The sequence below is a fragment of the Anopheles funestus genome, chromosome 3RL (assembly GCF_943734845.2).
Source record: "Anopheles funestus chromosome 3RL, idAnoFuneDA-416_04, whole genome shotgun sequence".
NCBI classification, from domain to species: Eukaryota; Metazoa; Arthropoda; class Insecta; order Diptera; family Culicidae; genus Anopheles; species Anopheles funestus.
Window position 1 is genome coordinate 57,407,069 of NC_064599.1, and position 12,263 is coordinate 57,419,331.

Sequence of the window (12,263 nt, forward strand, 5' to 3'; positions counted from 1 at the left end):
CTCAAGGTTTATAGGGGCATCTGTGCATATAGCCATCGTGGCATTGCTGCTGTCAACACGGTATTGTCATCTGACAGATTGTTTGACCAAAAAAAAGAAAAGAACTGCCAGAAGAGAAAAGAAAAAACGCAACTTCGTGCTGCAAAAGACTCTCGGACGCAAAGAAATATTCATTTATTTCTTTGTGATAAAATACAGCTTAGGTGTTAAGCGTACAGTACAGAAAGAAGGTCGATTTCAATTCGTACAGCTGGCGCGAATTGGAGTAAATCAATCCAAACAATACTGTAGAGCTGTGCGAACGACATTTCATTGTTGTTCCTTCCCTTTGGACGACGTCCTTATGTCGTGTCGAAAATAATTCCCTAGCAATAAGCAAAATCTTGCGGACGGACGGAGTTTCTTATGGTCACAAAAGTTGTAGTTCCTGTTTCATCTTGCCACTTATAAACGGTGCGGTTTGGTAACAAATCAACATCAAAACTTGTGAAAGTGATAGTGCTACTGGTTTGGGCATACCTTCGAACCACACACTGTGTAACATTTGCCCAGTTTGTCCTTTAACTACGCCACGCTCCTCAGAGAAAGGCTCACACTAACACGGTCTTCTAGCACGGGGTACTTTTATACGTTTGCTGAGCGACAAATCATCAACTATTTAATCGACTGTTCCTCTCCTTTTAGTGGCAACAAGTGGGCCACCGTACTTTGCCCATAGGTAACTATCCTCTGGCAATGGCAAAGGATAACAACAACATCAACACGGATGATCTGACCGGTGCATCTCCATCATCATCTATGAAAACGGTTCCTGCGTCCTCATCCTCAACGACAACGGAAGGCGAAAACGGTCCGAACTCGGTGGAACCACAGTCCACTTCTCCATCACTACCACCAGCTACAAGCAGCGCAGAAGTACCACGAAGGGAGGAAAATCCTTTTTCCTTCAAACATTTTCTCAAATGGGACGGCAATCATGCGGCGAACGGTGCAAGCTCAAGCGGTACAGGGACAATCCCTTCCAGTAGCATAAATCACAGCCGTAGTGCATCGAGCATAAACGGACACGGAAGCAGTTCACTTGCGGATGGTAGTGGTGGTGGTAGTGCAGGCTGCAGTAATGGAACGAATGGAACATTCGATGCGAAAGTGACCGGAATTGTAAGTGGTCCGAACGGCACCAGTACGGGAAGTAATTTAGCGACCGTAACCACGGCAACCACCAGCACCGGGTCACCATCGAAATCGGCCACAACGAGCTCACTTAATGTAGTGAGCTCAACAACGGGTGCAAGGCCAAAAATCCCACAATTCCAATCGGTCAATACGCTTAGCAGTGAATCAAAGATGAAACGGTCGCCACGCTTTCCTTCGTTCGATTCGCAGTCCAGTCTGTCCGACTTTGCGGATGATCGGTTCGGTCCGATGTACCAGAGTCGTAGCAATGGTTCCTTTAGCTCCGATTACCCTGCTGGTGGTGGTAGTGGTGGCGATGGTGGCGGGAACAGTGGTCTGCGTGAGGATGCCAACGGAATCGAGCAGCTAGGCGTGCAGGTGGAATTGCTGCGCGGATATGTGCAGCGTTCCTACTCGAATTACGATCTCGATAGCCCCGGTTCTACAGCAGTCGGGCCGGATCGACGAAATGATCTGGAAGCACATAACGAACCACCCGGTAGAGGGCTTGTCGGTGCGGCCGAATTTTCCGCAGCCCTGCCCGACTTTGTGCAGGACCATCTCGTGATGGAACAGTGGTACAACACACTGCCAAAGGGAACCGGGAGCGGTTCATCGGGATCGGCCGATTTCGAAGATGTGTTAGATCTGACCGGAGTAGCTAACGTTTCCGGTGGTGGCGGAGTCGCACCACTCTCTTCGTGTAATGACATACCGTTTGATCTGACCGCGAGCAGTACTACAAGCAGCAGTCGGGCAACTCGAGATCAGAATGCGGCAGGTGCTGGACATCGGCATTCACTTGGCGTACGGGTCGATTTTCCTTCACGTGGTGGAGTGAACCCAATCGGACCGGAGCTCGAGTTTGATCTTCCACCACGATCTCCGACTTCTTCGTGCTCGGAATTACCACCGGATCTTACCGAAGGTAACGCGGGTGGCGTATGTGAACCAGGTGGTTCTGGAGATGGAGGCCAAGGGGGCAGATCGCGGAGCTTCTACTATAACTCGCGAGCACCGGGATCGGTGTCAAGTGGGACAACGGCTGATAAAATCCATCGTCTGCCGGACTTCTTGTCCGACGGGCCAATCCATTCGTCTGGCCGGTTAGCAGATGTTACGCACGATACACCGCACGCATCAGAAACGGCAGCTGCTGCTGCAGCAGCGTCCGACCGACGTCAACGGATACAGCAGCGACAACGTGAAGCCCAGTACCAGAATCGGCTCGGTGCGGAGTTGTTGGAGAATGAGCGATTAAGGCGAGAGCTGGATGCTAGTCGGCGAACGGTTAGCGAGCAGTCGCGCCGCATCCGCGAGCTGGAACGAGATCTGGAAACGATGGTTACACTGGCAAGACCCGGTGCGTCCGTGTCACGAGACGGTGGCAATGGAACAACCCAATCGAACGCGAGCAGTTTCCTGCAAGCGAAAACGCGGGCAGCCACTGCAGAGGCAGAGATAAAACAATTGCGACACAAGTTAAGCAGCATGACTGTGAGTACTGACCTGGTGCTTCATTGGTAGCATACGTTCCTGCAGCAAAACGTTCCTAATACGAATGTAACATTTCCTTTCTTTGTAGGTCGAAATGGAGGCACTGCAAAGGGAAAACGAAACGCTTAAGGTGGAAGCTTGTGGAGGCGCCATTGGAGGTAGCACGGGTGCGGGCGCCAGTGCTAGGGTGGGACAGGACGAGGGAGACCGTGGTAACCGGCCGAAGCGGGAGCAGTCTTCCACTTTCTTGCGCGCACAAACGGTCGCCCTGCGACAGGCGGCCTCAACAGCGGAAAGCAATCTTAGGTAAGTACGCACCGGAGTTATCGTGCATTTGATGGCACCACAATTATGTTCAAAAACTAACGTAAGGTCGATTCACAGGCAATTGCTAAGCGGAGTGGAAAATCTACGAACGATGGCGAATCAAATAGAAGCGTTCCGAACCACACAGGACGAAGTTAAGCCCGTGGCGGATTCGCCACCCCTAGAGGACTATTTGCACGACAGCGACATACTGTCCAGTAATGAGGGTGACGATGACGATGATGCCGATGTGCCGTTTGGTCCAGCATTGTAGATAAACAAGGCGTGGGAAGGAAGAACTAACCGAGCGCTCTCTGGCGAGGGATGATATGCAACGGAAGTGAACCGGGCACAGATACAGAGCATCTTGCATGTATTTAAGAAAAGAATATATATATACATACACCTATACCATACGGAAAGGCTTAATAGATCCGTTTTTCGCACATATACGCACCAACCTGTGGCGTTTGTTTGAAGAATCAAATTCATCGTACAGTACGGCAATCGAACACGGTACACGCACTCATTATAGCTCCCGACATACATAGAAATGCAGTGGTGCACATTGGTGTGAATATTACACGTTGTAAAACATTTCATTAGCTAGCATCATCAACCACGTACGCTTATGCAAACGTGCGCTTTGGCAGGAAAGGACACAAATTGGTTTTTAAGGGGTCGGAGCGATCATGCGAACGTGTTTGTACACCCCAGTACTGAAGGTGGTTAAATGTGAATGCTTCTGTGTGACACGCTCTAGTGATAGGATTTGAGAGTGACTGTTCGAAACACTAACGATCCCTCCTGTAGGGACGAAGAAGGACCATCCAATAGCGTAAATAATAATACAACAACCACAACAAAGCTTTAGTTAGAAACCAAAGCGAAAAATTGGACGGAACGTTGGATCTAGATTGCTTTAAACGCTTTTGTATCGGAACCGGATGAAACGGCAACTATAATAGGCTGGGTATGGTTCACATCTCGTGTTAAATACTCCTCGTCAAGCAGCACAAAATTATGTGTGAAAACAAAACACATTACAGCAGTACGGTAGGAAGCAATAGGTTCGAAGGAAGATTCGACAGGCAATGCGATTTGTGATGGTGAAAGATCGATCGATTAAGAATGTTTTATAGTGTAGTTTATGTGGGGTGTAATCAACAGCAGGATTTGATAGCAGGTTTGATCGCCACGGATGAAATCAAAAGTGCGCGTGCATATGCAACGAGAGATGTAAAAGAAGCCGTATACATACACGGTGAGATATATCGTTTTCCCAAGGCCCAGCTAAACGGTGGATGGATGGAAAACACCTTGACGAATAAAGGCTATAACATATTTAAAACTTACTCTATCGTTCTAACGATTCTTAAAGGCTTTTTGGGGTTTTTGTTTATAATTTTAAAGGATTTAATATGATAAAACTTTGTACGTTACGATAGTCCCTTATTATCCCTTATTTCAAAGGAAAAACTTGTATCATTTACAACGGTTTCCCTTCGCCGCAACAATAATGTAAACACATTTTCGCCCTGAAATGAGGCGAAATGGGAAGGGATTTTGACAGCTGTGGTTTTGAGGCACCCTGTACTACCGTACTGCTGTTGTTCCACAACAACACTTTGCCGTGTTGTTTGGAAAACGGGTTAAACAATACGCAAGCACGGTGAAAAACTTGCCCTACTGGAATGAAGGAAAAATACACATCCTGGGAAACCAGATTTTAGTGAAGAAGTACCACAAAATACGTAGGAAGTGATAGAAAACACGAAAGCAACATACGAACAAGAACTAGGGGTGTTTTTCGTTGCATACATCCACCCACAAACCACCTCTTGCCGGGCGGTGGGAAGAAGACGACTTTTTTTTTGTTCCCCATTCGTCCAGTGTTTGTGCCGTGGCAGAAAAGGAGTCAACATTTGTTTCGCAATTTTCGCAAGGATTTGCTAAGAAGGCGAGTTGTTCAGAATACTCCTTAATGATTTTGTGATAGTGAAAAGCAAATGTTTGTGATAGCGTAAGTGAATGAGCAATAAAGTGCGTTGTGTTGCCAAATCATACAGTGATAAAGGTGTGTAATCGTGTTGTCCACGTTTTCCGCATCCGGTGATAAACGAAAAACGACCATCTAGCAGAAGCTGTGTGGAACCGGACATTCCTGTAGCATCTTCCTCGGAGGTCGCGTGTTGCTGCACTGGTGCGTATTTAAAAGAGATTATTTTGCACACATTTCATACCCGCATAGCGATATCATATCTGTTGTTGACGTAGAACGACTTTGTGTTCCTGATGAAACTGATGACAAATCATGCAGCAGACAACGGCAGAACGGCATAGATGGGATCGATTATCGTTTCGAGCTGCAAACTCATTGTAATCAGCACGATGGGTTTCCATAATCTTTCTCTAGGTCAGCGTTTGATTGCAGAGCGCAACAACCATTCCACGCGGGTTCGCCTATCTCTTTTGCCACTTTCCGCGTCGCCTTTGTTTTTCCTTCGTTTCTCTTCGTGTTCTGCGTTGTTCCGCAGATGCTTGAAATGACAGTATTTTTTTTTCTACTGCTGTTGCTGTTTGCGAATTATGTATATTTCACACATCACACGCACACGCAGAAAGCTTTCAGATCACAGCATACGTTGATGTGTTGTTTATAATATTTTCTACACAACAGTTAAGATTCCTCTTCCTTATGCTGTAGACGGACGCGTCGCACATTCGTCAAACGATAGCAAGAAACATCTTCTTTCCATGGTTCTTTTCTTCTGTTTCACGCTCCCGATCGTCTATGTTACGCGTTACTCTCGCTTGCTCTCGTATGTTTTCTTTCCGCGGGCGATGATCCTCGTGGAACGCACGTGAAGATCGTATTTAATTAGCACCCGCCGAGAGAGAGCGAGCGAGCGAGCGAGCGAACAAATATGCTTTTGAAAGCAGGAGAGCATACAGCCTGGACACGGTTGGTTCAAGATTCTAAGCGAAAACGGTTACCCTGTGCGCGTAATTGCCACAGTTACGTGCCGCAATTCATTGCGATCGCGACGTCAGTAAAGTGATCAGTCACTTTGTTACTTTGTACCGGATCTGCATCTATTGGCATAAGCTTTGAGACAGGGCTAACGGGATTCATCTCTCGATTTCGTCTTTCACCATAAAGCCCCAAGTGTTTTCGATCATATTCCGGCGTTTCCTGTCGGTGAGCGCGCGCGCGTGTGTGTGTTTGTGTTGATATAATTATGGCGGAGCATCATCTTGTGTCCAGTGTTGTTGGTAGTTCCCTTGGGCGACTGCTTGGCATGGAACGGAGATCCGTGCTTGGATATGAATCGCTGTCGCAAACCTGCAACGATGAGGATGTTCGTGATGGCGATGACGACGTCTTAACGGTGGACCACAGCTACCGGCGTTCCGGAGAAAGTGGCAATGTGGGGTATCTCCGACGACTCTTTACACCGTTGTTGGCCACTCTCGGCAAAGTTGTTGATCTACCGGTGAGCGAACAACAGAGATCCAATTCTAACATTATGTTCTTTTATCTATGCTACAACTAACCAAACGTCAAACGTCACCGAAAGGCATAAAGATCCTTTTCCCCATGTTGGATCGTCGTATACGCAGTGGATTAACTTTCATTCAAACTTTCGAACCTCAAACATTTGACACTGACGTGTTGACTGGCTTCAACCTGCCTTTATCCATCCCTCGTTTTTGGTTCCCTTTTTTCGTGACCTTGAAGAATGTCTTTTATTTCCTTCCTTATGGTGTGTACATGCATGATCTTCGGTTTCTCCCTGCCCCCCAGTAGCTGTGGTTTTTGGTTTTGTTTTGAGCGTGTGTTGTCACTTATTTTCTTTCGTGTTCCATTCTTCTTTCCTTTCCCTGTGTGGTGTGCGCAAACATGATTAAAGTGTCTAATGATGAACAACAACACAAACTATATAAAGAACATTCTAATTTAGGAATACATTGCTGCACAATATTTGAACAATTTGTGAGAATTTGATTGACTAATCAATGCATTTTATGCAATAGAATACATGATGAACTTAAAAAAACGAATATCTCAAATATATCTTCTAATTTGATAATTTAATTCTTTGCTAGTTCTATGCTTAGTTTGGCGAAAAGGAAATAAAATAAAATGGTTTAATATATTTTCTTCCTAAATTGTATGAAATTATACACACATTATACTAAATGCATATCAAATTCATAATGAAAACATTCCAGTGTTAAATACGAAACTATCACTATCACTTGACCCTTTTGCGCACGTTTGTGTGTGTATTGTTATTTATTGGCCACTCTTATCATACAAAGATACGGTGAAGCGAAATGATACCACACTCATACACTACTCAACAAAAGCACACGTCATCCTTGCCGATCACGCGTTTCGTTGTGTTACATTGTACGGTGTGTTTGTCAAAACATGCTCCATCCTTTATCCCATTTTCCCACTCAACCCGTCAGAGAGTGGTTGCACTGTTTGCGCATAATCCTTTCTGCTGTGTGACGGGTTTCCTTTTTCCCCTCTTTCAATGGGTCAAAAGCTTTTACAGTTTTCCGCCAGAACAAAGCTTAGCGAATTTTCCCCATTTATTTTCTTTATCTCTCGCTCTCTTTCCATGAGCAACATTGAGTTGTTTTTCCCTTCTCTATTGTTGTGCAATTTCATTGAAAAAAAAAATATTTTGCACAATTTGTGTATGTAGTAGTCACTGGACAAGCGTATGCGAGAAAAGGACAACGAATCAATGCGGGAAAATCGCAAGTTGTTGCTGGTAAGCGTAGAAAAGGATACGTTGAACTTATCTCACCGTTACCATGGTTCGGAGAGCGAAAGCGAGATAGATTGAGTGCGTATAAAAACCGGAAAACACTTCCCAGAGAGAGAGAGAGAGGGAGCTTTTCCTAGCAAAGAGAGCGAAATTGTCGCTTAGAAATGGAAGGTTTAACGGGAAAATGTGTATCGAACTAAGCGCACTAGCTTTCGCTTCACCGTACAGTGAAGGTCGGTGGTCAGGTGGAAAATCTGTCACACTGTTTTTTTTTCCATTTCCCCCTACGCTTTCCCGTCTGTGTTGTGGGAAGGTTGGAGGGAGAAAAGGGGTTGACACCCCCCCCCCCCCCCCCCGTGACGGAAAAGACTTTCGCATTCGGTCAGCGTGCGTTTTCTAAGTTACGTTTTGTCGTGTGTGTGAGTGTGTGGTTTTGTGACTGATTTTTCACGCTGCAGGTGAAACCGGAAACGGGAAAAGTGACATAATTTTGGTGTGGTGCATTACTTGCCCAGCCAGCGATACAAATTGGGTGCAACAGTGTCAAGGATTTCGTGAGCAACAAAAAAAAAACGTATCCTTCCACACCATTGTGGGATATCCCTTTACGGGTGTCCCTGTGTGTCATTGTGCGTGTGTGTGTATGTGTGTGTCCACGTATAATTACGATCACGTGAATGTTTAGTGAGTGAGCTTTGGTGGCGCACAGTTGTTATCCTTCAGCGAGTCGGAGGAAGTCCGTTTGAAATGTGTTCTGTGCATTAATTTACTTACGCTTTTAAAAAGTGAAAGGGAAATTATAACACAAATTTGACAAATTCCACCAAACGTAACTGTTGAACCTCCACCAAATAGGAAGCGGCCCGCACCAGCAGCTCAGCGTCAACATGCCGGAAAAGGTGAAAGAAAAAGTAAAGTATCTTTTGTTCGACTATTTCGCCAAATAGTTAATGGAGTGGCCTTGTACAATAAAGCCCGCAATATTTATACGTTATCTGTTCCATTTTGATGTTTCCAACCCGCACCTAAGGCCGCGTACACGTCGCGCTTGTTTGATTTTCCCATTTTGATCCCATTTTTGCTTTTTTTTGGGTCAACTTTTAATTACTTCCCCCGAGTATCTAGATCCTTGTTCCGGCCGTTTAGTTCAACCATTATGATGGTTGTGTTGTCGTGACACTTCCCGTTCTCTTTCGTAACGTTTTTTGGTTGTCGATTGTTATGAAAGCGTTTGAAAATATTTTATAAAAGTTATATAAGATAAATTTATTTTTTAATATGCTGAATATATACTAAAGATAAAACAATATGGAAATTTAAAAAAAATATTAACACTATAACGACCGGACTAATCATTTCGTCTAGTCAGGTGTCACTCCAATTTCTTTATATTTTTGTTGCTAAACTATTTGCTGTTAAAACCCGGTTTAAATCATTGGAAAATGTGAAACATTTTGGCTCATAAAATATCACTGGAAATGTACGTATTTTGCGACTTTATTCAACAAGTTTTGTATTAACGTTTAATTAAAATTTTGTTGTAATTTTTATTTTATTTTTTTTATTCTTGAATAACATGGCCGTATTGTTACGGTCATACAGAAAACTATAATGTTTTCAAGTAACTTCTACTATAAAACATGAATTTTCTTTTTTAACAAAAAGTTGTCTTCTATTCCAGAAGGTATCTGTTCGTTAACCTTCCTCCGGTCGTTTTTGAAATTTTTTCATACTTTTTATGTCATTCTGATTTAGTTGGTTCTTCTCTTCTTTGCTCAGTATCACAAAAGTGCATTGTGCAAGTGAACTAACTTTTAACAAGCTGTCGATGGAGGAGATAGTGCTCGGTAGCTTATGTTTTTGACAGCTACGTATGTGTCTGTTAGGGTTTCGAGAATAAAAGGATTCTCACAACTTTCTTACACCTCCTCCCAGGATGCACTCAAAGCATAAGAAAGCTTACAATAAAAATCGAAATAATATAAATATAATTGTTAAAAAGATGTTTTAAGATACTAAACAAGAACATTTTGTAATCAATATACCTTTTTTGTATGTATGTTTTTTTGCAGCATTTAAAATTAATAACAACTTTCCACAATTTGCAAACGTTATCTAGAAAATATTTCAAGCGAATAGCAAATTGGAATGTAGCGCGTTTTTTCTTCATTTGTTGTTGCAATTTTCATCGAACCATGTTATCAGTCATTCGCAACGTATGACTGATTGGCTGATTGCTTGGTTGGGGTCAAATGATAGTTCCGCAGTTTACCTCTATGTTCGCGTGTTTCGTGTTTTAAAACGAACTCGTTTGTATACACAAATCCAATAAATGTGTCTGCTTAGTGTATCTTATTCTTGTCGTAAGAGATAAACGCTTATCAATATGGAATGAGATAATTTTATCAAAAGGAAATATATCCAAACCAAATAAATTTATCAATTTAAACCAATATATCTGCCAATAAAGATATTAAACTGTCAATTGAACATAATAAGCTACATTCAAATTGGAAAAAAATTGTTTATGTAAAATGATACGATAAAATATTTTTTGTAAATGAATCGAGTGTTGAAAAAAACCTGTCCACCTTTATATCATTGACGTACCATGTGCGCCATCGTGTGGTGAAATATGAGTACACAAAGGTCTTTGTTGTCTGGAAGAATTTTCCTTCCAAAGGGGACACACACACCAGAGGCAGAAAAAAACTTACGAAACGAACATTTTTCTTTACCAAAATGTATCTGCGATGAAGTAAAACGTTTAAAAGTGTATTTTAAACTCATTCTGTTTGTCATTGGAGATAATATTTTTTTACCATTTGTCAGAAGTGATGTTACCGTTCTATCTGAGGCCAGTTTATTTGCTAGCAGCTGGCGGCTCTTAGTGTGAGAATATTAATTTCCGGTCGTTTTCAGCCGTGTTTAATCATGTATGTGATTTCTCATTATTCCTCCAGTGAATCATTACGTTTCGGATCCTTTGTATAATCAGAAATTTATTTTGTTTACGTGATGCAAATGCAAAAGAATGATTCATTCACTTCTTGCTCTAACATTGGATTTATTGGAATTTTATAAACTATTTAATAAACTGGTTTAATTTAATGATAATTTCGTACCTAAATTCAATTTACACAATCGAATTACCAAACATCGCCATTTACCAGGGTTGAGTAGTATCCAGCCAGTTGTGTTAGTCCTTCAGAAACTACGCTGCTTGACGTTGTTGTGAAGTAAGATCGTTTTAAACGATCACTGCAGGCAAACATTCACTTTGCGATCATTATCAGCATCACTACCTGCAGGCATCGGTCTGTAATGCCGTTCGCGAGATCCATCGGGTGTAAAGCGCTATTATTATCAGTGGAAAGATCAGCAACAGATTTCAACATAAATTGGTTGCCGGCAAAATAGGTTGTCATGCTGTTGCAATGATGCTCTTTTTTTCAAGTGATGTTTGAGTGACGAAGAATTATTCTGATGAAATGTTTAAGTAAAATTTTATTAAAATAAAACACATGAATTGGCACAAATCTTCGGCAACAAAAGTCAAATCTTAATCAACGAGTTGTACGATCTCTGCCTTCTCCATCGATCATTACACAGTAAACAAGGTTCCAGCGTTACAACGTTTTCTAGAAAGTTTAACGAGAAATTTTGTCAACCGGCTGTCAAGCAGACTTACAGAGGTCCTATGCCCATTTCCGAGACACGCTTCATTTGCAGGTCGCTTATCTTTGCTACCCTTGCGTTACATTAAATCAACGATTCGTTATGCTTCGATGCCGGTGTTACTCCGTGTGACCATGCCAAGTTTGATTTCAAATTTTTGGCAAATCATTTTGTTCCCCTTTTTGCTAGGCAAGGTGCGTGACTGGATTCAATTAAAGTGAATTAGTGCTCTCGGGGTACCACGACGCGCTGCAGAGCTGTTTTCGTAAAGGGGGTTCGGTGACTTGAACTATCTGGAGGCAGTTGAAAAACATGCAAAAAACTGGGAAATGGCGTGCATCGTGTTCATTTGTATTCGTTGGTGGAGGATTGTACTTTTTTTTGTTCTCTTCGTTTTGATAGTTGATATGCTTTTTGAACAGATTGGCAAATTGTTTGATAATTTGATAGTTTATGTAGTCGTCAGCGTACCGTTTTGGAAGACGATCGATTAGAAATGACAAGTTTATGATAAGAATCTGGAACATGTGATGTTTTTCGACTTTCTACATCCTTAATGGTACGAAAAAAGTGTAACTATGTCAGATTTTTTTTAAATTCATGTAGAACGAGGGGCCTAACGAGGGGTAGAAAGCCGAAAGACGGACCCGAAATAAAGATTAGATTATTTACCTACAATTTGATTGCGATCCATTTACATTGCGAAATAGTAAAGCCGAAGATGTCGAATGTATGAAGAATTAAATCAATTATTTAACATAAACATATTGTAATTAAATGAAATTTTACAGATTTTTCTAGGATAAAATGCACCCGAAA

The 12,263-nt window shown here is 42.5% G+C and overlaps 2 protein-coding genes across 3 annotated transcripts in view; both read left to right on the forward strand.

Moving 5' to 3' along the window:
- Nucleotides 1-77: 77 nt before the first annotated feature.
- On the forward strand, nucleotides 78-4,334 carry LOC125770152 (uncharacterized transmembrane protein DDB_G0289901). The gene is made up of 4 exons (XM_049439485.1): nucleotides 78-618; nucleotides 685-2,673; nucleotides 2,762-2,979; nucleotides 3,058-4,334. The coding sequence occupies exons 2-4, from the start codon at nucleotides 736-738 to the stop codon at nucleotides 3,251-3,253; spliced, it is 2,352 nt and encodes a 783-aa protein (XP_049295442.1). The 5' UTR covers nucleotides 78-618; nucleotides 685-735; the 3' UTR covers nucleotides 3,254-4,334.
- Nucleotides 4,335-4,535: 201 nt separating this feature from the next.
- LOC125770143 (calcium-transporting ATPase type 2C member 1) overlaps nucleotides 4,536-12,263 on the forward strand; it is a 55,501-nt gene continuing 47,773 nt past the window's right edge. The window contains exon 1 of one of the 2 annotated variants that reach the window (XM_049439467.1): nucleotides 4,536-5,182. Coding sequence is in view for 1 of the 2 variants with exons in the window: in XM_049439466.1 (XP_049295423.1) it covers nucleotides 8,654-8,677 (24 nt within the window). In the remaining variant the exon portion in view is untranslated. Of the gene's footprint in view, nucleotides 5,183-8,091; nucleotides 8,678-12,263 lie in introns of those variants that run through there. The other variant, XM_049439466.1, reaches the window with a different exon arrangement.

Bases quoted from the DNA above. Each gene is read 5' to 3' on its own strand.
- LOC125770152 (XM_049439485.1), top strand. From the start codon at position 736: ATGGCAAAGGATAACAACAACATCAACACGGATGATCTGACCGGTGCA. The intron at 2,674-2,761 runs GTGAGTACTGAC...CTTTCTTTGTAG, and splicing joins ACAAGTTAAGCAGCATGACT to GTCGAAATGGAGGCACTGCA. The intron at 2,980-3,057 runs GTAAGTACGCAC...GTCGATTCACAG, and splicing joins ACAGCGGAAAGCAATCTTAG to GCAATTGCTAAGCGGAGTGG.